Source organism: Canis aureus, chromosome 3 (genome assembly GCF_053574225.1).
Source record: "Canis aureus isolate CA01 chromosome 3, VMU_Caureus_v.1.0, whole genome shotgun sequence".
NCBI lineage: Eukaryota > Metazoa > Chordata > Mammalia > Carnivora > Canidae > Canis > Canis aureus.
In genome coordinates, this window is record NC_135613.1 from 26,621,275 (window position 1) to 26,647,544 (window position 26,270).

Consider the following 26,270-nt stretch of genomic DNA (forward strand, 5'->3'; position numbering starts at 1 on the left):
TTTTCCAATGAAAAATTCCCAAAGATATTTTATTACACCCAAATCCCACAGTCTGGGCTGCTTTTAATTTACATAGATGAACATGCATGATTCGATAGGAAGGTAGGCAGGGCTCCATTTCCTTTAAATTTCTATTCCAATCAATTCCCATTATTGTCGTCTCACAAACCCCTTCTCATACCCTTAAACCATCTCACTTCTGCTCACGATGATGGTCTTAATCAGAAACTAAACAGGAGCCTAGGGGAAGGCTGAGATCCCGACGTAGGATTTCTCAGAGCTGGGGCAGGGCCACCTCTTCCTCCTACACATCTCTTCCTTCAAGCTTGGTGTATGTGCGGTTTTTTTTCCACTTTCGTCTTTTCGAGAAGTCTTCTCAAGTATTCAAGCTTATTGTTGAGCTTATTTACGTAAAACTGGAACTCAGAACCTAGATTATATGCGATAAAAAGAAGAGTTAATACAGGAAGGTCAAGACTTTGGTGGTCCTCGTGAAAACAGAATGTGGGGCAGCCAGACACTATTCCCCACACTTGTACTGGAGGGAAGGACTTCAGGTTCCTTAGGATGCCTGCATGTTCCCATCCCATCGGCTTCAAGCACCTTCACTGTGTCTGAGTTTCGGCGTGTAAGCTGCCAGAGTCCAAGGGCTGATATGTCAAAGGTGGTTTTACTCGTGGTCTTGGTTTCTCATGTGATGCTCAGTAGCCCTTACCTTAAGAAGACATAGGTGTTTTCTAATAAATGAATTGCAAGACATCTATATTTGGCCATTTTCTTGCTTTTGTAACTGATCTTCTTTGTTAGGTCATTCCTTATTGATGGGTTGGTTGATAGTATTAAGCCATTGGGGGTGGAATTCGATGGAACTCTGAGGCATCGGGTGGGTGATACAAACCAGGCTGACTGGGAACCTGTGCTGCCATGTAGAAGTCTGGGTCTGAGGGCAGGTGGGGTAAGAAGATGCCCAGTTCTATTCTCTTAACAGCAAAGAGGCTGTTGTTCAGGTCCCCTGGCTGGGTTGGGGGGAAAAGCCTTCTCACTATCTACTGGGAGCTGAAGTAATAATCCTAATAATCCTAAACAGCGAGTCTCAGAAGGGTGGGCGAAATGGACATATAGGCAAACTGCAGTGTGGGGCACCTTGGTCAGAGAGGCGGGTATCTAAAACATCTGAGCTGTCTCCTGAGGGTGAATTGGAGCGACACTCCTGCCTTGTGGAAAGAGCATTTGGGATGCAGCATATGAGAAACTATGCAATTTCATGTGCCTACTGAACTTATTAGGGAAGATGGGGCCATGGCAAAATTAGAATATAAGGAGGCAGATCAGTGGGTCTCTGCACCCTTTGGCTTAGCCAGCTAGCATTTGGACCTGCTTAGGAGGATGTCACCCTTTGGAAAAGGAATTTGTAGTTAATATCATATGTAGTATAATATGGGGAAATGATCATTGTAACTGGTGTCCTTTTTTTTCTGTTAATATTGTTGGAGAAGCAAACAAATGCGAGGGAAAACAATCAACGCACCAGGAAGGAAAGATGGGAAGAAAATCGCAAATGGGCCTTTGTTGGTGGGGAGGGGGAAGCATGCCCGGAGATTTAAAAGTTTTGAAAGATGCATATAAAGTTGGGGTGAGGGATACCTGGGTGGCTCAGCAGTTGAACCTCTGCCTTCAGGGCATGATCCCAGGTCCAGGGATCAAGTCCCACATCAAGATCTTTGCAAGGAACCTGCTTCTCCCTCTGCCGAAGGCGGCGCTAAACTGCTGAACACCCCTCCCCCACCGGGCTGCCCCAACATTTACATTCTTGCAACCACAACAATGAAGTGAGACAAGAAGCCTGACCCAGGGCATTAGAGGGCCCCAGGGAGGCTGGACGGGTCATGCATACTTCCAGCACCCTGGTGTCTGGGGCATGATCCCCAAGAAAATGCAGTAAACAATATTCTAGTTAACCCTACCTTGGGGGAACGTGTGGGAGTTGGGGATGGGCTTGAACAGACCAACATAAAAGTGTGAGGGAAATAATCTGAGTTGTATTTAATGAGGTTACCTTGAGCCTAAACTTTTATGGGAGCATCAGGATGTTGCTGAGCATCTCTCTCTTCTCCTATTGTGTCTGGCCAAGACCAAGTAGATAATGAATCATGTAACTGTCCATCCCTATGGTCTCTGTTCTACTCACTGGCATCACTGCCTGGACTGGGAAGATGAGCCATCTCCTCTGTCCACACACTCCCTATACAGAATGGCCCATCTGGGCTCTTGTCCTTTAGATGACTCTCCCTCCCCTACTACTGCCAGAAGATATGGGTCCACCCAGATAAGGAAGAAAACAGGACTCAAAAAATTGCAAAGGATAAACAAGAGGTGATCTTACCCTGACTAGGGAGATTCACAAAGTTGGTTTCCACCACTCTGCCATTCAGGGGCTGGATCCTGCGGTAGTCACTGTGGAGGGTCTTATTCTGGTGATCCAATATGGAATTCTCAAGCTTCCAAGTCTACAGGCCACATGAAGTAAATTATGGAGGGGAGGAGTACTGGATGGTTTAAAGGAGTGTAATTAGCCATTGAACTAGAGCTTGGGTTTATTTTTATAACCCCGATAAAGCAGGTATGAGAAGATATTAGTTCTGCTATGTGGCAGGCAGAGCATCCATCTATCCATCCATCCATCCATCCATCCATCCATCCATCCATCCTTTCAACCATCTCTTCTAATTGTTTTCTATGAGTATTTGATCACAAGTAGAAAGGAGAGAAAGAAGCAAACAGATTTGTGTGTGTGTTTATCCTTGAATAGGGATCTTTCCACCTTTTCCTCCATTGGGGAAATGAAAAGTTTAAGAAAAAGATATGTTTGTTCCTGAAGAAAATCATCACCCAGAAGGAAATGCCAGCCTTGACTCTGCAACCTCAATAACATTTGTCCTTTAATTAACCCAACAAACTGTTTATTATGCACCCTGCTATGCTGGGGAACAAAAGGTGGCTGACCCAACTCTTTTCCTCAACGGGCTGCAGGCGTGCTTGCATGGTAAAGAGCAAGGACACTGTCCTTGCATAGAGCCATTTATGAAGTTAGAATGTAAGCTCCATGAGGACAGGGCTTCTGTCCATCAAGGGCCTAGAACAGTACCTGGTGGAAGCAGTGCTCAGTAAATATTTGCCTTCATCATGCAGTCCCTCTCCTCTGACTGGGGTCAGGTCCCAGTCTTTTTGCTACATCGGCTGTGGTTCTTTGGATTCCCTGATGCCTCAATTTACTCATCTTTGCCATAGTACTAGTAAGATCGCCCATGGTGATAGAGGTGAGACCCAGGAGCCTGTGCATGGAAGGCACCCTGGGACCCCAGGTGTTGGCATTAGGTGAGATGGAGGGGCACACTCTTGTCACCCAGGCAATCAAAAGGGGAGACTTTGGTGAGGTGATGCTGTATTACCTGTATGCTGGAGAGCCGGACATGATGTACCAGCACAAACCAATGGACGTTCTCAGTACAGGGAGGAGTAGTGAGCGACCCACGGTAGGTATAGTAGTGGTGGGTGTTCTCAGGCAGCATGTCTTCAATGTCAAGGCCACTCAGAACTGTGCTTTGTCCTAACAGAGGTAACAAAAGACAAAGGAATGTTAGGGACCACTGCTGCTCCTTAGGACAGCTCAGGCTTAGGACAGCTGCTTCATGTTTGAATCTCCTGATTCACCAGAACATAGAAGCTGATCATTAGAAACATTTCCCCAGTTTGTTGCTTCCTAGAAGGGGTTAAGAGCAAAGACTATGGGGAGAGACCCACTCAGATACCTCCTCTTGGCTGAGTGCTCACTCTTCAAAGGCTGCTCCCTCATCTGTGAAAGGTAATGTTCAATAGGATTGCCGTGAGAATGAAGGGGGGTGTGCTTATAAAGTCTGGCCTTTGACCTCGCACATAGGAACATACTCATGAGCAAAACTGTCATCACAGCTGCTGGGCAGAGGATATGCTTTATGATAAATGAAAGAAATTAATTATGACTGCCGGGGCTTCTTGGTAAGATCTCCCAAAGAATGAACAAAATTCCTTGGTTTGGGCTCACTTAGAAATGAATGGATAGAGATTAGAAAGGCAGAATCAGAACCAAGCAGGGGTCCAGGCACCCGGTCCTGAGCTCATCCTGCCGTGACCCCGGGAACCAAGCTCAGCCAGGTGTGGGGTGTGGGGAGAGGGGCTTCTGCAGGATGTCCACAGACTTCTGGCAGTGCATCAAGAGAATCTCTCTTCCTTTCATGTCATGACACTGAGCCCCTGAACTCAGCATGACACTATCAAAAAATACAGAGTTGAGTTGAATTTTGTTTCACTTTCCCTAAGAACTTTGCATTTTTCTAATGGCAAAGAGGTTACAGGTTTTATGTAGACATAAATAGGCTCACTAAACCAAGGCATCAGAATCTAGTAGTACATACTCCCATGAACAGGCAAAAGAATTCTAAATGTTAGTGTTATTGGAAAGACTTCAAGATACAACCTTCTAAAGGGCTCTAGTGCATAGGTTTGGTTTCATCACTGTTATATATTTAAGTGAATCAAGAATTTCCGAACCACAGTGCAGCCACTATGGGAAACCATATGACGCTACTTTAAAAATTAAACAGAATTATCATATGATCCAGCAATTCTACTTCTCAGCTTACACACAAGAGGATGGAAAGCAGGGAGGTAAAAACAATAAGACCTGCTGATGGTTTGGATGTGAGGGATAATGGAAAGAGGCAAATCAAGGATGATCCTGGGAGGGGCGCCTGGCTGGCTCAACTAGTAGAGCTTGAGACTATAGATCTCAGTGTCATGAGTTCAAGCCCCATGTTGGGGGTGGATCCTACTTAAAAACAATTTTTTAAAAAAGAGTGATTCTGGGATTTTGGGCTTAAACAATGGAATACATTATGATGCCCTTTGCTGAGATGAGAAAGTCGGTTTAAGGACAAGCCTTGGGGGATGGTTGTAGGGAGCTCAGTTATGTTTAGGCCTCGGTTCATATTAAGTTTTAGATCCATAGGGTGATATCAAGTAAGCAGTTGGATAAAGGAATCCAGAGCTGAGAGGGAGGCCAGTGCTGTAGGCAGTAGGGATCAGAAATGGAATTTATCGGATTGGAAAAGGAAATGTATCTGGGTCGGTTTGTAGAAACAATATCTAAAGTCAGCGCAGTCGGGGAAACGCCTCATTTATACCCCAGGCCTGTGGTTTCTCCTCCTGGCCTTGTTAACCATCCGGAAAATAGCCAGCTGGTTCTTGCGTCTGCTTTGCCTCATCTGTCTTGCCTGATACTGTCCCTGCATGGAGGACCAGATACAGATTTTTGGAATCCATGGCCCAGAGAGGGCAATTCAGGCCATGAGACTGAATGACGTCCCCAGGGAAGACAGAGCTGGTGCCCCCCATCACTATAGCAAGAACAGAGACAGCAGAGCTGGGGGTGAGCCAGAGTGTGACCAGAACGAGAGCCAGGTGTGGTGCATGCTTGTTTCCAGGTCAATTAAGAGAAAAGAGAAGTGGCCAGGCGATCTAACACAGGGGATCTGAAAGGTATGGTGGTGTCCCAGGGCCAGCCGAGGGTGGATGAGGAAAGAGAACAAGGACCGTCATGCAACATTTTCAAGGGAGCTTCAAATGGGGTAGAAGATGGGGTGACTGCGGAGAAGTGGCTGGGTCAAAAGATACGTGTGTTGGTTTGTGTTTTGAACCAGGAGGTACTAGAGCACAGATTTGTGTGCTGAATGGAATGATGGATGAACAGTAAGAAATCGGTGATGTGGACAGAAGAGAGGCGGGCAGGAGGAAGGGCGCTAGGAGAGAGGGGTGGTGGGCGCTGGTGTGGAGGGGTCGTCTTGGTCAGGAGCAGGGATTCTCACCCACTGTGACACAGGAGGGGACGTGGAGCTAGTCAGGTGTACATGGGTTAGGAAGATGAGCGAGCATCTGACAGCCTTCTCGGTGAAGCGGGAGCAAGGCATCCAATCTGCTCCAGGGGGGAAGCTGGGGTCAGGGCAGAGGGGCTTCCAGGGAGAGGAGAGAATGTGAAATAAAAATTCTGGAAAGGGGAAAAGCAAATGCCTGGAGGGTATTTTAGGATTTCCAGGCAGTGCTAATATGTGTTCATATTTGGAGCCGTGAATAAAAATAACAGCAGTCAGACATCTGTGTGTCTGTCCAGCTACGTCCAGCCATTTGGCTTCAGGCTCTGAGTAGGTGAGAATTGTCTGGAGCTTTGTCAGGTGAGCTCGTGGAGGGATGGGGGGAGGGGGATGCAGAGCGTGTCAGCAGAAGGCCCAAGGGGGAGTCTCAGCTGGGCAAAGAGAGATGGAAGCCTGGGGGCATGACCAGGGGTGAGAGCAGGAGGCCCATGGGTCAGAGGTCAAGGCACTCCCCAGAGGGGTGGGAACTGAAGTCAGGGAACTGGAGTCTGGAGAGGTAGCCAAAGCGGATGTGGTTGTTGCTCAGGTCCCAGGTGGTAGAGGTAGGCAGCCACTCAGACAAGAATTCGGCTTCCTGGAGGCACAGAAAAGGGAGAGCAGCCCTGTCCAGGCCCAGCGAGGAGGAGCTTCAGGTGTGAGGCTTTTCTTGGCCTAAAGCTGAAGAGGACATCTCCCTCTGGTGCCCACGGTCCTCACTACTTGCTGGAGCCACTGAAGTAAAGGTATCCCCAGGCAGTAGTACCCCGGCCTTCCAGAGCTTCCAATTGTGGGCATCACAGATGGTGCTTGTGAACAGGTTTCCCAGAGGGTCACAGCCTGAGCCAACAGCAGGAATTGCTAGAACAAAAGTCCTTGCCCAGGGAGTGGGGAACTCCCCTGGCAGGGCCCGTGTGCCACCTTCTCTGCCGACATCACCCTCTCGGCCCCCTGTTCCCACCCCACACTCCTGCAGCTGCTGTGCGCTTTCCTCACCTGGATACCTGATGTTGTTCAAGTGAGAAATGAAGTTGCTGTAGTAAGTGTTCTCACCATAATCCTCGACCTGTAGGAGAAACACAGAGCAGTTAACCGAATGGAGAAGGCACCTCCATCTGGTACTGTCTCCGCTAATCCAGCTGTTTGGTGTCCCTGCTGTGCGGGGAGAAATCGCCTGGCTGTTCTTGGTCACCAACTACCTGGCCCCCCTAGTCTGTTCCAGGGAGACAAGACTGAAGCCTTTTGGCAGCTTCCAGGGAAAGCTTTCTCAGAGGTGACAGGTGAGGTCCTCAGGACATGGCCAAAAGTCACCGTTATGATAGCCCCAGGGACTGTGGACAGGGTGGACTCACGGTGATGAGGGGGCTTGGTCTCCTGAGCTCCCTTCTTTATCCTTAGGACTCGTGACTGAGCTGAGGACAGCCGTCTGTCCAAGGCAAAACTGCTCCAACTCTGTCCACTGCCAGGTCCCTATTTTTTTTTTCATATGAGCATTGACTTTTTAGAAGTCAGAAAAATTGCTTTAGGTGAAAAAGGTGAATTTTCAATGGTTCTTTTCCAACAGTGGTGGTGTTGATCCAATTCTTCTTTCCCTGTGTATGAATTCCAATTTCTTGGATTTATGACCACCACTCACTATTTGTTTTCTAGGTGCCTCGTGGTTTCTTGTTCTTGTTCCACCTTTTGGGTCAAACAAATACATTTCGTGTCCCATTTAACCATTTTTAGTTATAATGGTTGCTCCGGCGATTACAGGAGTTCCCCTTATCCAAAGGGAATACATTCCAATACCCCCAATGGATGCCTGAAACCATGGGTAGCACCAAACCATAAAAACACCACATTGTTTCCTATACACACCTGTGATAAGAGTTAGTGTATGAATTAGATGCGGTAAGAGGCTAACAACAATAACTAATAATAAAATAGAACAATTATAACAGGATACTGCAATAAAAGTTATGTGAATGTGGTCTTTCTCTCTCAAAACATCTTGTACTGCATTCACCCTTCCTGTGATGATGTGTGATGATAAAATGCCTACATGACGAGATGAAGGAGGGGAAGGACATGGGTGCTGGGACCTAGTGTTAGGCTACTGGAATACATCGCTAGGAGGAACATCTGTTTCTGGACTGCACTTGACCTCAGGTGACCAAAACTTCAGAAAGTGAAACCAAGGAGAAGGGAGGGGCTACTGCACAATATACAACTTGTCACAACCCACGTCATATTAATACTAACTTAATACTAACTTAATTCCAATAAAATAGAGCAACTTTGCTCCAAGCTAGGCTGTACTTCTTTCCTGCCTTTTTTCCTACTTTTGTCATTGATATCATATCCACGTGTATTGTAAACCCAACAATAAGTGGTTTAATGATTGCTTTAAAGAACCTTATGGTTTTTTTGAAGACAAAACAAAAATATATGTATATAGTCTTCTATATTTACGATTTCCAGCATTCTTCATTTCTTTCTGTGCATTTGAGTCACTGTCTAATGTCATTTCCTTTCAGCCAGAAGGATTTGCTGTAGTATTTCTTGTAAGACAGATCTGTTAGCAGTTATCTCAGTTTTTCTTTATCTGGGAATGCCTTTGTTTCACCTCATTGTTGAAGGGTGTTTAGTCGGATAAAGGATCCCTGATGGACAGTCATTCCACAGTCTGATGACTTGTATCTAATGAGAAGTTGGTCCCTATGTATAAAAAATCCTTTTTCTCTTGTTGATGTCATCAGTTTGGCTTTGACTCTGATCAGACATGTGCTTTGTTCAGTTTCATGGGTTAGTAAATTATTTTTTGCATCAAATTTGGGAAATCTGGGGCCATTGATTCTTCAGTATTTTTTCTATCACTTTCTCTTTCTCCTCTCCAAGACTCCCATTACGCTTATGTTGGGCTGTGTGATCTTATTCCCATGTGTCTCTAAGGCTTTGTTCATTTTTCTTCAATCCTTTATTTCTTTGTTACTCAGATTGAATAGTTGCTTTGATCTGTCTCCAAATATACTGACTCATTTTTCTGCTGCCTGGTATCTACTTTGAGACCATGTTTGAAGTTTTCATTTTATTTGTTAAACTTTTCAACTTTAGACTTTCCATTTGGTGTATTTTTATAATTTCTGTTTCTCTATTGAGATTTCCTTTTTTTTTTGAGTCATTGTCATTATATTTTCCTTTAATTCTTTGAACAACAGTTTCTTTTCAATTCCTTGAACACTAATAATCATGTATCATAAACTATCATATAAACTATCATGTTTATGATAGTTGTTTGAAAGCTCTGTCTGCTAAATCACAGAGTCATTATCTGTTGACTGTATTTTTTTCTCCTAAAGATGGATCATATTTTTCTATTTCTTTGCATGCCCAACTTTTTTTGAAAACTGGACATCTTAGATAATATACATTAGTAAGTATGAGTTCTGACTTTTTGGAAAATTGTCCTGAGAGTTTTGTTTGTTTGTGTATCTGTTTAGTAATTTTCCTCTCTTTCACCTGCAAGATGTGTTCCCCCAGCCATGTACACAAGCTGATGTCTCTGCTCTGTTCTTAAATCTTATTTTTAGCTTGGATACCGAGGGGATTCTAGGAACCATGTAGGGCAGCATAGCTTTGTGATCAGTCAATGATTTCAGGAGAGGTTGTGCTCAAATCCCAGGAGTCCATAAGATTTGCACCCTCCGCTGATGGGTCTGTATGAGTTGAGAAGCACATTCAGAGTCCTGCCAGTTACCAAGTCAGCCACAGCTTTTCCTTTCCATCAGGTCATTTTGGGAAGCTTACACAGCCCTTCTGCAGGTCTCTCATTTGCAGGATCTCTCATTAAATTTCTGATTGGTCTGCCACTTACCACTCTCCTCAGCTAGGATTGCAGCCTCAGATTATCAGAGCTATAAATTTTCCCTCTGTTTTCAGCCTTTTGTGTCAAGCTTGCCACTTGTACTGATAGTGCCTGGGGTACTGGTTTTCAACTCACACTCCAGATCAAGTGCACCCCACACCCCCAGGCAGTGAAGCTACTGGTTTTCCTGCCCAGCCTGCCCTAGTAAAACTACCTTGCTGACCAAACTAGAGGGTGGGGATAGGAACAGCCCCATTGTTCTTACTCAAAATTCTAGCCACCTTTCACAAATAAAAGCCTCCATTTGTGGGGATCCCTGGGTGGCTCAGCGGTTTAGCACCTGCCTTCGGCCCAGGGCGTGATCCTAGAGTCCCGGGATCAAGTCCCACGTCGGGCTCCCTGCATGGAGCCTGCTTCTCCCTCTGCCTGTGTCTCCACCTCTCTCTCTATGTGTCTATCATGAATAAATAAATAAATCTTTAAAAAAAAAAAAGCCTCCATTTGTCTGCCTTTGTTCCATTTCCAGAGCAGGGATATGGTTGTTTTTGGCAATTTTATCCAACTTAACACTTGTTTGAAGGAAATTGAATTCGCTGACCACGTCTTGCCACCTTGCCGCAACTTCTACCCTCCAGACTCTCTGAGAAAAGCAGAGGTGTTGCCTTCATCTGGCAGGTTGCTGACTTCCCCCACCCCTCAGACTGGTTTATGTTTGGTCAATCGTGCTGTGATCCTAGCTCTTTTAAGTCGGTTGTCCAACTTATCCAAGGTCCCCAAGATTGGTATCACAGAAGGAACACAGTGACTATGAGCAAGGGTTTCACCAAGTCAGTGTTTTCAAGAATGGTGAGCTCAGAAACAGATGAGGGGGGAGAGGAAGGAAGACCCTTTGTCTACATTTAATACCTCGGACACCAGTCTGTGACTTCACGTGTATAGTTTCAGCCTACCTTAACAAGGGCTGCCAGCACAGCCAAACCATCCGGTTCATGTTGGGCTATATCGTAGCTCTTGTATTTAGAATTGTAGTGAACGATGTGAATCTGTGGGAGCAAGAAAGATAAAACAATAGCAGTACATTTGGACTTCAAAAGCTTTGGATTTTCAGGGAAGAGTGAAGAGAAAGATGCTCCACCCAAGGCCTCAGCCTATCCCTCCTAAACAACTCTGACTGCCTTCCATCTGGGTATGAGATCTATCAAGACCAGAAAGTTCTCCCAAGAATGGAAAGAGCATGAGTGGGATTCTGGGATGGTAATTTAAGTGCTTTTCCCTGACCCCACCTCCCTCCAGGTAGACAAGCTGGCAATGTCTGCAGGGCTCATCATATGAGGACACTGGGTTCTCCTGAGGTCTCACAGGTGTGGCATGAGTCACGTTGCCCTGGAGGACGCTGTAAACTGTGGCCACCCTAAGGATAAACCTCTGCAGGAGAGAACCCTGCAAATCTAACATATAGAAATTCAACTTAAACCAGAGAGGGCTTTCCCCATTCTATGGGCTGTAAACTCCTGGTTGCTGTGCATTCTGTGAGAGGGGAGACCCTGCTTGAACCCCCGGCACATAGCAGGGACCAATACATAGTTGTGAATGAATGAAAAAAAATCAACCTTGGGGTGACTTGACTGTCACCATGACAGTCTTTTTTGGCTGTTTTGATAAGGAAAGTGACTGTAGGATTTGAAGAAAAGAGGACCTGGCCGGGGTCCTCAAAGTACCTCAGCCACAAATCTGATCCCATCGATGGTATGCTCCGAGCCGCTGATCTCTGAGGACGCGCCACCCCAGTGGAAGTGCATCTGTTGAGCTATGTACTCGGTGCCATCAGAGGCCGTCATGCGCATGGTCGGGGGCAGGCTGATCTGCACTGGAGGAGAAGATGAGCAAGGACTGCAAGCACTGCAGACGCATATGGACGGCTTAGGTCCACTGACCAGACAGCTCCCCTGGCTGCCTGCCCACTAATGGGGCCAGCCAGGACTACACTGGCTTAGAACTCCATAAGCAGGGGTGCCCACGGGGAGGAGGTGACTGGCACACAGGGCAGGATGGGAGATCAGGTGACCTGGGCTGGGCAGGCACCCCTTGCATGACACACACCTTCCTACCCAGAATGGCAAGACCATGAGTGGCAGGGCCAGCTTGCCAGCCCTAGGGAAGGAGGATGCCCTAACAGATTTGGCCAGTGGGTGCGGACAACAGAATTCTACTCTCCACTTCTGGCCAATTTCATAATTTGCCCACAGTGTAGGGAACAGGAAGGAGGCCCTCTTGGGACTAGTTTGATGACTTTTACTCAAGGGTACTGCTTATGAGACCAAGATAAAGTGTTTAACACAGTCATCCTGGATAGCCTTTTAGAAATAGCCCAACTGATAACCTACCCACTCCACAGAAGGGAGCATCCCTGTAGGGCTTCAGCACTTCTATTTTACGGACAAGGAAGTCAGCCTGGGGAGGTGGAAAGGAAAGACTTGCTCATAGGCACACAGGTCACGGGAGCGGGGAGGGCAGATTAGGCCAAGAATGGGGAGTGGCAGGGGCAGGATGCCACCATTACAGGCCTCCACTTGTCTTCAAAAGACAAGAGACCAAATTCTATAGCATTCAGGAAACACATGAACTCCTGGCCTGGGGTTTAACATGATCTGGTTATCAATGAATGCATTCAAGTGTTGGGTTCTTGCCAATGGGACAACAGGCCACTCTCTCTCCCCACTTCCTCCTGCCCCATGCCCTACAGACTTCCCCAGGGAGGTCACTCTGGTCACCTAGCTGCTGTTGTTCACTTCACTGGCTCAGGCCTTGGAGACACCTCTGCATTTTGCAATGAGCCAGACAAAAGAGAGACACAGGACAGTGACAGTAGAGAGTGACTAAGGAAAATATCTAGGAGGAGATACATAATTTAGGACTCAGACAGGAACAGGTAGCATTTATTCTGCTAGCCAGGTCATTCTACTTAAAGTCATCAAAGATGGTTATAAACAAGTGGGTTTTCTTTTTTTTTTTTTTTTTAAGATATTATTTATTTATTCATGAGAGACACAGAGAGAGGGAGAGACACAGGCAGAGGGAGAAGCAGGCTCCCTACAGGGAGCCTGATGTGGGACTCAATCCCAGGACCCCAGGATCACGACCTGAGCTGAAGGCAGACGCTCAACCACTGAGCCACCCAGGCGCCCAACAAGTAGATTTTCTTAAAGAGTATTAGGTATTCGATATCTATCAATAATGTCCCTTTCTTCCCTTCCATTGTGTCAAAAGCAGCAGGGAGCTGTGATTAAGTTCATGCTGTAAAGCAGGAATCTGGCCCCAAAGATTTTAACATGCTCTTTAGCAGAGCAGGAGCTTTGTATTTAGTGCTTAAAATGCATCCAGCCTCCAAATCAATGCTCACATGAAAAACAAACAAACAAACAAACAAAGGAAAAGCCTTTAAAAGAAGATGTGCCGAGTCATCTGTGCCAAGAGAGTGGAAAGTGGAGCACCAGGCCAGAGACTCCTGGTTGGACAGCTAGTTCCACACGAGCAATGACAAAACTCCTGACAGTATGTTTCCCCAAAACACAATTTCCTGCAGACCAAGTGTTTTGCTCAAGTTTTATCAACAGGATGGCACAGCCTGGTTTGAAAAGTGGCAGCGCTTCAGGGCATGTTGTTGTGCCTTTGAAAATGTGAGGCCAAATACTTGTCCCCCAAAATGAACTTGCTTAACATCCCAGATTCTGAAAATTGATTTAACTTTCAGCAGAAGTTGCTCCTCTTTGTTTGAAACTAATTTAACCATGTTCTTATCAGGCCAGGAAATCCATGGGATCTGAGCATATTCTGTGCTCAAGACATGACAGTAAGGTTGTGAAGGTCAAGGAAACACTGAGGAACTGACTCCAGTTGGAGGAGACTAAGGAGAAGGAGAGCCACATGGATTGTGGGGTCCTGGATTAGGTCTCAGACCAGAGAGAGGACATCTATGGGAACATGATGGAATTCACAGGGGTCCATGAAGTAGTTGATCGTGTTGTATCAAGGTAGTAAGGTTAGGATGTTAATACTAGGGGAAGTAAGAGAAGGGTAGATGGGAATTCTGTACTATTTTTGCAATTTTTCTAGTCTAAAACTATTTCAGAATTTTATTTTATTTATTTATTCATGAGGCAGAGACATAGGCAGAAGGCTCCCACTGGGAGCGTGATGCAGGATTTGATTCCAGGATCCCGGATCGTGGCCTGAGCCAAAGGCTCAGCTGCTGAACCACCAGGCACCCCTATTTGTTTTAAAGACAAAACTAGCCTTGCTCCTGTAGCCGCCAGAGATCAAAACCTGCTGAGAACCCTACATCATTCATGGGCACCTACTTGTGGAATTTATCCTCTCCTATGTAAGTCTTTTCCCCTCAAGTGCATCTGATCTGTGTCAGGCTCTGTGCCAGGCACTGAGATAGAAGGATGAATGAGAGATCGTCTGTCCTTTCAAGGAGCCTAACAAACAGAGTGGCTGATAGTACCTATTAAGAGAACAGTGCTGTTTCTCCCACTGGACACGGAGGCTCAATGTCTCAGGTCTCTAAACTCTTTGGGAGTCTATGAACATATATTTTAGGTGGATAAAAAAATAAAAATAAATATATATTATCAATGAGTACTGGTCCACCAACTGTTACAAGTCCACAACTAAATAGGGAAATTGAGAATAAGCTTTAAAAACTTCTGTAACGGGGATCTCTGGGTGGCTCAGCGGTTTGGTGCCTGCCTTTGGACCAGGGCGTGGTCCTGGGGACCTGGGATCAAGTCCCACATCAGGCTCCCTGCATGGAGTCTGCTTCTCCCTCTGCCTGTGTCTCTGACTCTCTCTCTCTCTCTCATGAATAAATAAATAAAATCTTTAAAAAAAATAAAAAATAAAATAAAAAATAAAATAAAAATAAATAAAAACTTCTGTAACAATTTAAGTTTGACTCAATATCCAAATGTGTTTTCGATTTCTTTTTACTGAAATATAATTTTATGCCAGTTGACTCTAAGAATAAAAAATGGGCCACATAAAAGTGTAAATATAAAGTAGAATTTGAAATTAAAAGCACAATACCATTTATATCAGCACTCCCCCAAATTAAATGCTTATGTACAAATGTAACAAAGTGTGTACAAGATCAACATGAAGAAAGTTCAAAATTCTGATGAAAGAAATCAATGAATAAATAAATGTAGAGATATTCTGTGCTCCTGGGTAGAAAGAGTTGATACTGTAAAGGTGTCAGATCTTCTCAACTTGATCTGTAGATTCAATGCAATCAAAATTCTGGCAAGTTATTTTGTGGATATCAACAAACTGATTCTAAAGCTTACATGAGAAGCAAAAGACCCAGAGTAGGCAATGAAATAATGACAAAGAACAAGGCTGGAGGATTCGCACTACTTGGCTTGAAGACTTATTATTGAGTGACAATGATCAATACAATGTAGTTTCAGCAAAAGAATAGACAAATAGATCGATGGAACAGAATAGAGTGGCCAGAAATAGACCTACATGAATATACTCAACTGATTTCTGGCAGAGGAGCAAAGACAATAATACAATGGAGTCTTTCAACAAATGGCGCTAGAACAACTGGACGTCCACATGCAGAGAAACGAATCTAGACACAGAACTTATACTCATCCTGAAAATTAACTCAAAGTGGGCCTCAGACCTCAATGTAAGATACAAAGCTATAAAATTCCTAGAATATAACATAAGAGAAAACCTAGATGACCATGGGTGGGGTGATGCCTTTTTTTTTAGACACAACACCAAAGACGGGATTCATGAGATAAATAACTGATGAGCTAGATTCCATTACAATGAAAAGTTCTATTCTGTGAAAGACACTATTAGGAGACTTAGAAGATAAGCCTCAGACTAGGAGAAAATATTTGCAAAAGACACATCTGATCAAGGACTCCAACCCAAAATATAGAAAGAAACCTTAACACCCAACAATAAGAAAACAGTCAACTGATTAAAAAATTGACCAGAGGGCAGCCCCGGTGGCGCAGCAGTTTAGCGCCGCCTGCGGCCCAGGGTGTGATCCTGGAGACCCAGGAACGAATCCCATGTCAGGCTCCCTGCATGGAGCCTGATTCTCCCTCTGCCTGTGTCTCTGCCTCTCTCTCTCTCTCTGAATAAATAAATAAATAATCTTTAAAAAAATAAAATAAAATAAAAAATAGACCAGAGGCCTTAGCAGACACCTCACCAAAGATATACAGATGGCAAATAAGCATCTGAAAAGAGAGATCACATTGTATGTCGCCAGAGAAATACAAATTAACAACAATGAGATACTACAGCAAACCTGTCAGAACGGCCAAAATCCAGGACACTGACAACATCAAACTGGGGAACAGCAGGAACAGACTCACTGCTGGTGGGAACACAACATGGTATGGCCCCTTTGGAAGACAAAACTGAACATATTCTTACCATACAACTCAGTAATCATGCTCCTTGGTCTTTACCCAGTGGAGCTGAAAACAGGTCCACACAAAAATCTGCACACAGATATTTATGACAGCTTTATTTATACTTGCTCAATTGTGAACTGAATGACAGCCAAGATGTCGTTCAGTAGGTGAGTGGATAAACTGTGGTCTATCCAAACAATGGAATATTATTCAATGCTAAAAAGAAATGAGCTATCAAGCCACGAAAAGACAGGGAGGAAACTTAAATGTGTTACCAAATGAATGAAGCCAATCTGAAAAGGCTGCATACTCTTTGATTCCAACCTTGTGACATTCTGGAAAAGTCAAAACCATGGAGACAGCAAAAGGATCGGTGGCTGCCAGGGCAGCATCAGGGGGAGAGATGAAATGCCAGAGCACAGAGGAAAATTAGGACCGTGAAAATACTCTGAATGATGCTGTACTGATAATATGTCATTCTACATTTGCTCAAACCCATAGAATGTCTAACACCAAGAGTGACGCCTAAGGCAAATTGTGGACTTTTAGTGATTATGTTGCGTCAAGGTAGGTTCATCCTCCGTAAAAAAAAAAAAATGTACTATTCTGAGGGCGCCTGGGTAGCTCAGTCAGTTAAGCAACCAGCTCTTATTTTTGGCTCAGGTCATGATGTCAGGGTTGTTTGATAGAGCTCTGTGTTGGGCTCTGTGCTTAGCACAGAGTCTGCTTGAAATTCTTTCTCCAGGGGGAATCCCTGGGTGGCTGAGTGGTTTAGCGCCTGCCTTTGACCCAGGGCATGATCCCAGAGTCCCGGGATCAAGTCCCACACTGGGCTCCTTGCATGGAGCCTGCTTCTCCTTCTGCCTGTGTCTCTGTCACTCTCTGTGTGTTTCATGAATAAATAAAATCTTAAGAAAAAAGAAAGAAAATCTTTTTCCCTCACTCTCTGCCCCTCCCCCTGCTCACTCTTTAAATAAATAAATAAAATATTTTAAAAATATATACCATTCTGTTGAGTGATATTGATAATGGGGGGACAATGTAAGTGGGAGCAGAAGGTGTATGAGAAATCTCTGCACTTTCTATTTATTTTTGCTATGAACCTAAAGCCACCCTAAAAAATGAAGTCTATTAAAAATATGTATATAAGTCTATTAAAATATGTATATGTATATAAAATATGTATATATATGTAAATATATATATCTTAGGTTCCAAGATCTGAAAAGAACCCTGCAAAATCAAGATTAATAAGTGTTTAATTACATCACATCAATTTCATTGTTGAGCTTACTCATCAAATGTTATTAATTTGAAAACTTGTTGGTTAGGATGGGTTTTTTTTTTTCCCTCAGTAGAACGCTTGAAGCTCAGAGCTTGCTAACAATGAAAAGCCAATTGTAAAGAGTTCTAAAAATCTTTCAAAACACTTTACATCAAAAAACATAAGTAATGAGGGCTGTGAGTGCTTTCCAATACATTGGATATGATGTGGGGTAGATTGGGGATCCTACAGTCTTCCAGCATCCAGAGAGCCCAGTATAGCCAGCCCATAGGAGGAAGGTCCAGGGTCCTCTCCAAACTGGGAAGAAGGAGCTGCTGCAAGCCCCCCGCCCCCCTTCCCCCGGGAAGTTGGGATCTTCCTAACACCACCAGGGACCTCAGCATGAAGCCCTACGCAGCAGGCACGCAACAGAAACAACCCCTGTTACCAGTGGGGGTTTTCAATCCTTTGCCGCTTCAGGCTGACTGTCCTGGGGGGTCAACCACACTTCTCCCCTGCCTTCAACTGCCACCTTTGGCCTCTCTTCACCAAAGGCAAGCAGAACAGGGGGAGCTCCAACCTGCCAACCTGCTGGAAGCTTCAGAGAGTAACTTTGGAAATTGGAGCTTGCCATTAATGATAAAATGAGGCTTTCATGAATTATTTGTGGAGTTCAGCGATCCAGACCACATGTGCCTGAGGCCTTTTACAGATCTCTTCCCTCCTGTGCCCACCAGCCCCACCAAGGGCAACTGGTTTTATCTTCTCACTTGTACAAATAGGAGAACTAATTCTGTGACCCCCATGCACCCATGGGGGTAGGAGGTGAGTTGGTCCAGCCCAGGTGGAAGTGGGATGGGGAGGGGTCCCAGGAGAACACGGTCGAAGAATCAGACATCCGGGGCCTGGGTCTGGCTCAGTCACTAGAGACCTAATGACCTTAAGTTCTTTGGCCTCCAGGGCCCCTGGCCACCCCCGCAAACAATGCTTTCTGCCAGGAGCAGGGGATATCATGGGGCTCAGAAGGAATAGGCCCACTTGGAAAATCAAAAGTATGCTCAGTAACCAGAAAGCACTGATTTTACAGTTGTTCCAGTCCAGGCTTCCCGAAGCAGGAGTCCCCAAGACCCAGGCCAGCCTTTTCCTGTCCAACCTCCCAAAGAGAACTCAATTCAAGATCTCAAGAGCTTCTTTTTAAAACCTTTGAGAAAGGGGTACTTGTATGGCTCAGTGGTTGAGCGTCTGCCTTCAGCTCAGGTTGTGATCCCAGGGTCCCGGGATGGAGTCCCACATCCGGCTCCCCGCAGGGATTCTGCTTCTCCCTCTGCCTATGTCTCTGCCTCTTTCTCTGTGTCTCTCATGAATAAATAAATAAAATCTTAAAAAAAAAAAAATCACCTTCGAGAAATATGGGGCCTGCTTATTAGGCGTTTGGAGCCAATCAGACTCAGTACAGAAAATAGGGAAAATCAGCCCAGGGCATTGATCCACAGAACACGCAGGCAGGTCAGTGGTTTTGGCAGCACTGTCTCTGCAGCTGGATTTCCCAGTGACTGGGTCAGACTGAGCCTGGGGAGAGGTTAACTCGGAAGGATGGAGCCAGCCGGGAATTGAGGCCAAGGACAGAGGCCCTGCCTGCAGCTTGGGACAGGGGGTGTGACCTCCAACCTGGGCCTCTAGCTCCCAGTCTGCACTCTACATGTCCGGTGTGCTACCCTGGCATCTGGCACCCGTCCCTGTTGCTGAGCACCCCTGGACAGCAGCCTGCCCTTACCTGTGTGGCCGTTGTTGATCATGGGGAACTCGCCCACCTGGATCCTGTAGCCGGTCAGCTTCAGAGCCTTCAGGGAGGGGTTGTACTGAACCTTCCTCCTCTGCAGGTCGATGGGTGACTGTCTCGTCCCCCCGCAGGTGGGGTACTCCCTTGGCCAGTGCACTTGGTCCAGTGCCCCCTCTGCGACAGGAGAGAGCCAAGGGGTCAGAGTTCAGAGCTCAGCTCATGGCAGAAGGGGGGGGTGTCGAAGTCAGTTCTGTGGAACCTAGCATCTCAGGGATGCTAGGTTGACCTGGATTCCCATCTCCCCTGTTGCTGTCACTGGCCCCTGAGAGGAAAGTCAGTGTTTGGAAACAAGATCTTTAATACATAGCTTTAGTTTTCCCCTGGAATGGAAATATGCTGATAAATGCACAGGAAGGTGCCCACAGTTTGGTATTGTTGTGTTATCCTCAGGGGTCCTGTACCCATTTCCTCCTAATGGGACCATTTACCTCACCCTCCCCCAACAACAATGCAGTCCCCTCCACCAATACAGGACTGTCCCCGTATCTCCTTGCTCCAGTCCCTTTCGTTGGGTCCAAGGATGGTCAAGACCACCTAGGTGCCTACGCCTATGGATTCAGGACAAAAGGGAAAGATGACCAAAGTGATTAGTTGAAAAAAAAAAAATCAAAGTGAGGAAATGTATTTCTTTAAGGTGGGTAACACTTCTAGGGAGGGAAGGAGGAAAGCTAGCCATTGTAATGGGCTGTGGGTCCTGCTCACACCCACCCATTCACAGTTGGGGATCCAAGCTCACCCCTCTGTTAGGGGGCAGCTGTGTGGCCACCCCAGGGCTTATTTTAAGGGAGGTATTTGTATTGGGGCCCCTCGCAGCTGCTCGGTTTGGCAATTAACAGAGGAGTCCATTTCTTACTTCTCTGCTCTTCTTTGATGCTACACACCAATATTTAAACAATTCTTTCCTGGAGGTGGGATGCCAGGATCAAGGCCAGAGGCCGCAAGCACACGCCCCATGTGGATCAAAAAGGCTTTGGCCTGTGTCCCTGGCGGTGTTGCGGGTTTCTTGAGTATTCCTGAAAGGCATTTGAAGTAGCCGCCCCGAGTGTTCCCAGGCCCTTGATGACTCTTCAGAGGGCCCACGGTCTCAGGGGCTGGGCCGAGCCTGGGCAGGGCAAGACCTGCCTGTTGGAATTCCCACTCTTGCTCACCCTACCGAAGCACCCCTGGTACCAACGAGCCACAGGAGGCAGAAGCCCTGGGCCTCCATGCACTGGCCATGTGTGGGCCCCTCTGCTCCAGAATGGAGAGGTTGGTCAGAGTTGGTCGTCCTGCCCTCTGCAGCTGGCCTTTCTGAGCCTCCCAGCATGTCCCTAATTCTGTTGCCCTTGACTTCACAGGACAGACATCCACCCTGAATGCCCGCTTTGTCTTGTGTCCGAAGCTGGAGGGGGGGGGCGCCATGGGGACAGTGGGTCCTCCAGCAGCCCTGAGTGTCCCGCAGAGCCCCATCCCTTGGTGCAGCGCAGCAAAAGAGGGCCAGGGGCAGGAGCTCTCTTCACTGCCCTGTGGGAGGGGTGCCCCGTGTCCAGATGTACAGATTTGGGTCTCCCCAGGACCGTGGCTACAGGGAGGGTGCAGGGGAAGCCGTGCAAAGATGCTGGGTTCTTGGCAGGTCGGGGTGCTCTGGGTAAAACTCCCACTCCAAGAAGAGAGCTCTCACAAGCCCACCCAGCCTCTGTGAGGTCGCAGGGCACCCTCTGACCACCTCCTTCTCCGCGTGCAGAGCCCGAGAAAGCAGAGGGCTTGGCGGTCAGAAGAGGCGGGTGGGCTCTGCAACCAGCACTGTGGCCAGGAGAGGTTCTAAAGCAAAACAAAACAAAAACCCTGCAGGCGAAGCGGGGGGTCTGGGAACTCCTCTTGTCCTGATCAGGGTTCGGTGCTTTGCAGCCGCGGAGAGCAGCGCCAGCAGGGGTGAGGGCGACGAGGAAGCTCGCAGCCCTGGGCCCTGGGCCGGGCTTACCTGAGTAGGTCCACAGGGAACCGTGCTGGGCCCGGGCCCCCAGGAGGGGCAGAGCCAGCAGCAGCGCCAGAGCCCTCATGGTGCGCGGGTCTGCAATCAGGCTGATGCTGGGCTGCTCTTCTTTTAAAAGCTCAGAAACTGTAAATAACAATTTACCAAGTCTCGCTGACAGACCCACCCTCAGCTGCACCCACTAAAACAATAACACCTTCCCACAATGGTCCTTGTGACTGGGGTGACAGGGCCAGGTGGCGCGCACTTGCCCGATCCCCGCTGGCGTCATCGCCGTGTCTGGTAAGCCCACGGTTTGGGCTGATCCACGTGCCAGCTTATGAAAACTCACTGCAAGGGCCACACACTGCGCCCTTTGTGCCCGAGTGGCCCCAGGAGAGGGAAAAGGCCCAAGGCAGAGAGGAGCAGGATGGGGAGGATTTCCCGGGACAATGACACTCCCTATGCCCTCGCTCCTGGCAGTGGGGCTCGGGGCATGAGTGAGGGCCGTCCCGGGGCCCGGAAACCCTCGCCGGATCCTGCGTGGTATTTCCTGCCCGTGTGAGCAACCCGTGCAGGCTGCCACTGCACACCTGGGCTGCCTCGGGAAACGGCCTGGCACCGTGTTTGCACATGGACCAGAGGGTCCCACCTACAGGCCCTTGTACCCTTTTTTCTTTTTAATACTTATTTATTCATGAGAGACATGGATAGAGAGAGGCCGAGACCTAGGCAGAGGGAGAAGCAGGCTCCCTATGGGGAGCTCAGTGCAGGACTCGATCCCAGGACCCGGGGGTCATGCCCTGAGCCAAAGGCAGACGCTCAACCACTGAGCCACCCAGGTAGGTGCCCCGGCGCTTGTGCTTTCATCCTCACTCTTTTTTTTTTTTTTTAAATTTTTATTTATTTATGATAGTCACAGAGAGAGAGAGAGAGGCAGAGACATAGGCAGAGGGAGAAGCAGGCTCCATGCACCGGGAGCCCGACGTGGGATTCGATCCCGGGTCTCCAGGATCGCACCCTGGGCCAAAGGCAGGCGCCAAACCGCTGCGCCACCCAGGGATCCCCTCATCCTCACTCTTGAATCAACCGAAGGCCCTGGAGGCCCAGCTTGAGAACCACATCCCAGTGCATGGCTTGGGGCCATGGAGCTAGTGCAGGCATCCTGTGTCCCCACAGGATGCATTCGTTGTGACAGCTGCAGTGCGGTTGGTCACACCCAGACGGGTTGCAGCAGGGCAGTGCCTAATCCTCCCCTGTCTACTTGGGTAAACAGTCCTTGAAGCTAGCCGAGGGAGAAACTTTTGAGTTTATACCTGCTGACAGGCCAGCGGTTCCCATGCCCTTCAGAGAGGGCAAAGGCACCGGGCAGGCCGTGTCCCCGCAGGGCGCTTGCAGCACTGGCCAGACACAGAGGACTGTTCTGGAAAGCAGCATTAACCCCTGCTATCGAGCTCGTCGTGCCCTTCTCCCAGCATCAGTCCGGAGTCCTGGATACTCCAAGATACTGGAGTCCTGGTGAAGCAGGGTTCTGAAGCCAGACTGCCGGGGTTCAGGTCCCTGCCCTACACTGACGAGCTGTGTGTGATCCAGAGCAAGTTACTCACACACTCTATTCTCTGCCTCAGTGTCCCCACCGTGAGTAGGCTTTCACAACAGTACCTCTCTCCTGGGCATCCCACCATACACATGTGTGCAGTACTCAGAACTTGTGCAAATGGCAGTATTGCCCATTCAGATCCCTCCCTTTGTAAAGAAAAGCCATGTTCAGCCTGTTCCGGAGGGAGCCAGAGGTAAAAACGAAGGACTCGTTCTCCTCCTCCTGGAACGTTCCTCCACATTTTCAGAAATCAGAAGCCCACTCTCTGGTCTCTGCCAAGTGCGTCCTGCCCTGCCTGCTGGGCCCTGGCCCTGCGAGAGGGCCCCCCCCTAGATCCCCTGAGACCCCTCCTCTGCTGAGGACAGCAAGGACGGCCAGGGACCTTCAAACAGAACGGGCTGGGGACCCCCAACATCCAGCAGGCAGGGAAACACAAACCGAGGCGTCTGAGCCTTTTTTTCTTGGGGATCTGAAGTGGTATTCAGGGAAGGAGGGCGTGCAGAGGGAGCCTGGTGTCATGGCCTGATGGCAACTGGGGGCACAGAGCTGAGCAGGGGAGCAGGAGAAGGGGGTGATGAGTGAGGGGTAGAGGGGGCCTGCAGGGAGAGGGAGGGAGGAGGGGGCCGGGGCAGTGTGAGGAGACAGGACCCACGCTCAGAGAAAGGAGGGCTCCAGGAGCAGGTGTCCGTCCCTGGCCGCTGCTCGGGGAATTGGAGAGTGTCTGCTACTACCCATGGCCCCATTTCCCACGGGTTCCCTGTCCTGCGCTGAGGCTTGGGGAAGCCCAGAGGGCCATGGCACTTTCATTGTCCCACGGAGTCCTCACAGTAAGCACATGGTCGCTTCTGTGAGTCTGCAATTTTAGCACCCTCACCATGGAGCCATTCCGCAGCACATCATCCATCAATCTGCCTTGCTCTGGTTTCTCGGAATCCTTGGCTCAGGTGAGTACCGGGCTGGGAATCTGTGCAGCTGGGTAATGTGGTCAACAGGCGGTTAGAGTGAGAAACTGAGTTAACCAAGTGATTGGACCTGCCAGGACCCACCTGCTCATGAGGGCGCCTTACTAGAGAAAGAGGGTCCTTCCCTCTCCTAGGTGGCAGGCTCCAGTCACATGAAGGACAGAGTCAGGCAGGGTCCCTTTCGTTGCCTACTTTCTAACTCACCATCTTCTTCAACCATAAAATTTTCCATTAACTTTGAACATGAGTTTCCTCCTTCTTGTATTTGTGAAGCACGTTGCTTGTTTTGGTTCGGTTTTTGTTTCATTTTACTTTGTTAGTGTGTTACATTCGACTCTGAACTCATTTCCGCTATCATCCAACCACATCTCCGGCTCATCAAGGCTGTGTCATATTCTAAACTCCTGTTTTTCTAGGCCTATGGCTTGAGTGACTGTCTGAGATGAGCTGACAAGTATGCCATTTTAATCATAACATCATGTCAAAAATGAGAAGGGAGCTTTGTTCTTCCTCAGTGTCACCACAGCTCCGTGACGGAGACCCACCAAGGCAAAGAAAAGGAAGAGGCAAGGATGTGCGGTCAACCCAGGTAAACAGGGAAGCACCATCAACGCAGGTGAGCAGGGAGGGGTGGTCAGCCCAGGTGAGCAGGGAGGGGTGGTCAGCCCGGTGAGCCAATGCTCAGGTTTGCATAAGACTAACATAGAAGAATGGATCTGGCTACGCAAGAATATACACATTCTGGTTGCAGTAATACAGACAGGGCCATCATTTTGTTTCATTCAGGAGCACTAGATCTGGAATCCTGAAGAATGAGTCATTCTGGACAAGTGAACTTTCTAGATGGTTAAAGGCTCAATTCTATAGAAGTACCAACACACAGTCTATTTTGGATTAATACTTGTAAAATGTATCACACTCACGCCTATTCTCTTAAATACATTAAGCTAAATGTAATTCAGCTTTTCTTAATGACTGAGGCTCACTGATATGAAAATCAACTATCCTGCACTGTCATCTATGAATGCCCGCTGCACCCACAACTACGTAAGACTGTTCTCCCTACATGAAACAATCCCTAGCTATCATGTTTTTTTATTTCTTAGATATTGAGGGGGTGGAAATTAGCTAGCTTAATTATTAAAGCAATATACACTGTTGTTCCTGAGTGATATTCTAATTATTAACATCCATAAGGCCAGGGCATGACCAATCAGGACAGAAATGAGATTGGTGCTGTAGCAAGGTCTGGAAGCCCCTTGCTTTGCCGGGGTTTAACCGTTTAGCTGGTGGACTGTATGCTGATTGTGAGGCTGGAGCAAGGGTGGCAGCAAGAGCATCTGGAAGTAACAGTGTACATATGTTTATTTTTGACAGTTAGCATTGCTCACACAGTCTGCTCACTGTTTCCTCTTGGGGTTGTCTGTTTGCCTGCCCTCATCTCCTGGCCTCTTAATTACTTTTTTGTTTTTTTTAAATCTGTTTGGCCAGAAATCAGATGACTACACATCTTAGAATTACATGCACTAGAAGAATGGATAGAGTTGAACTCAGGGCCCTCGGGTAGTACTAAAACCAAAATAGGTGAACCCTGAAACTTCTTTTTTTAATGTTTATTTTATTTTATTTTTTAAGTAAGCTCTATTTTATTTTTTAAGTAAGCTCTATTTTATTTTATTTTTTAAGTAAGCCACCTAACATGGCACTTGAACTCACAACCCCAGGTCAAGAGTTGTACGCTCCAACTGAGCCATCCACGCACCCTTGAAATATCTTTTTTGACTACCCTAAAATTTTTTATTTCCTTTCTGACTTACAGCTATGTCCATATAAGGGAATCATTAACATAACTAAATTGTCATATTAAATAATCTGCTTGCAGAATATCCTGCCATGTCCACCCGCAATCAGTGCGGATGCCGATGCTTTCTCTCACCAGCCTCCCTGGGAAGATACTCAGCCTTGTGGGGTATCTCCAGTCTCACCCATTTACCTAGAATTCAGCATTTAGAGCGTCCACCAGCAGGCAAGTTCCTCCATCATATCTACCCTTCTTCCAGTAACCCACATCAAAAAAACACCCACACCAAAACTCTTGTGGAAATTCTCTTCTCTGTTATTAGTTTAGGTATTAGCAAAACAAGAACCAAATTCCTAACAACATTTATAGCCCAGTCTACCATCAACATTCTGAGCCCCTCATCTGTGAAAACTCACCATAGGACCTGCTGTTGGAATTGGTTGTCCTATTTGCCCCTGCTGGCTGGAACTTCTACTTCTTAGAGCAGGCCACAGTCTTGCTTATATCTCTTTTATGTCCTCCACCCCAACTTACTTCTGTAGGACAGGTACGTGTCTTTCAGCTCCACCCTGAAACCAGTCAGAAAGCAATTACAAAACTATACTGAGTCCTGACTTCCC

At 47.2% G+C, this 26,270-nt stretch overlaps 1 protein-coding gene across 2 annotated transcripts; it reads right to left on the reverse strand.

Annotated features, from left to right (window-relative positions):
• Positions 1-26,213, reverse strand: CA6 (carbonic anhydrase 6). Of its 2 annotated transcripts, XM_077891328.1 has the most exons (9): positions 26,067-26,175; positions 21,297-21,434; positions 19,271-19,450; positions 11,505-11,653; positions 10,737-10,829; positions 6,936-7,005; positions 3,450-3,607; positions 2,384-2,507; positions 1-430 (listed from the first exon to the last, which is right to left on the reverse strand). In XM_077891328.1, exons 2-9 carry the CDS (start codon positions 21,373-21,375, stop codon positions 321-323), a joined length of 963 nt encoding a protein of 320 aa, XP_077747454.1. In that variant the 5' UTR covers positions 21,376-21,434; positions 26,067-26,175; the 3' UTR covers positions 1-320. The 2 variants fall into 2 exon arrangements, with proteins under 2 accessions (XP_077747454.1, XP_077747455.1); XM_077891329.1 differs by lacking the exon at positions 21,297-21,434 and having other exon boundaries at positions 26,067-26,213.
• Positions 26,214-26,270: the final 57 nt, after the last annotated feature.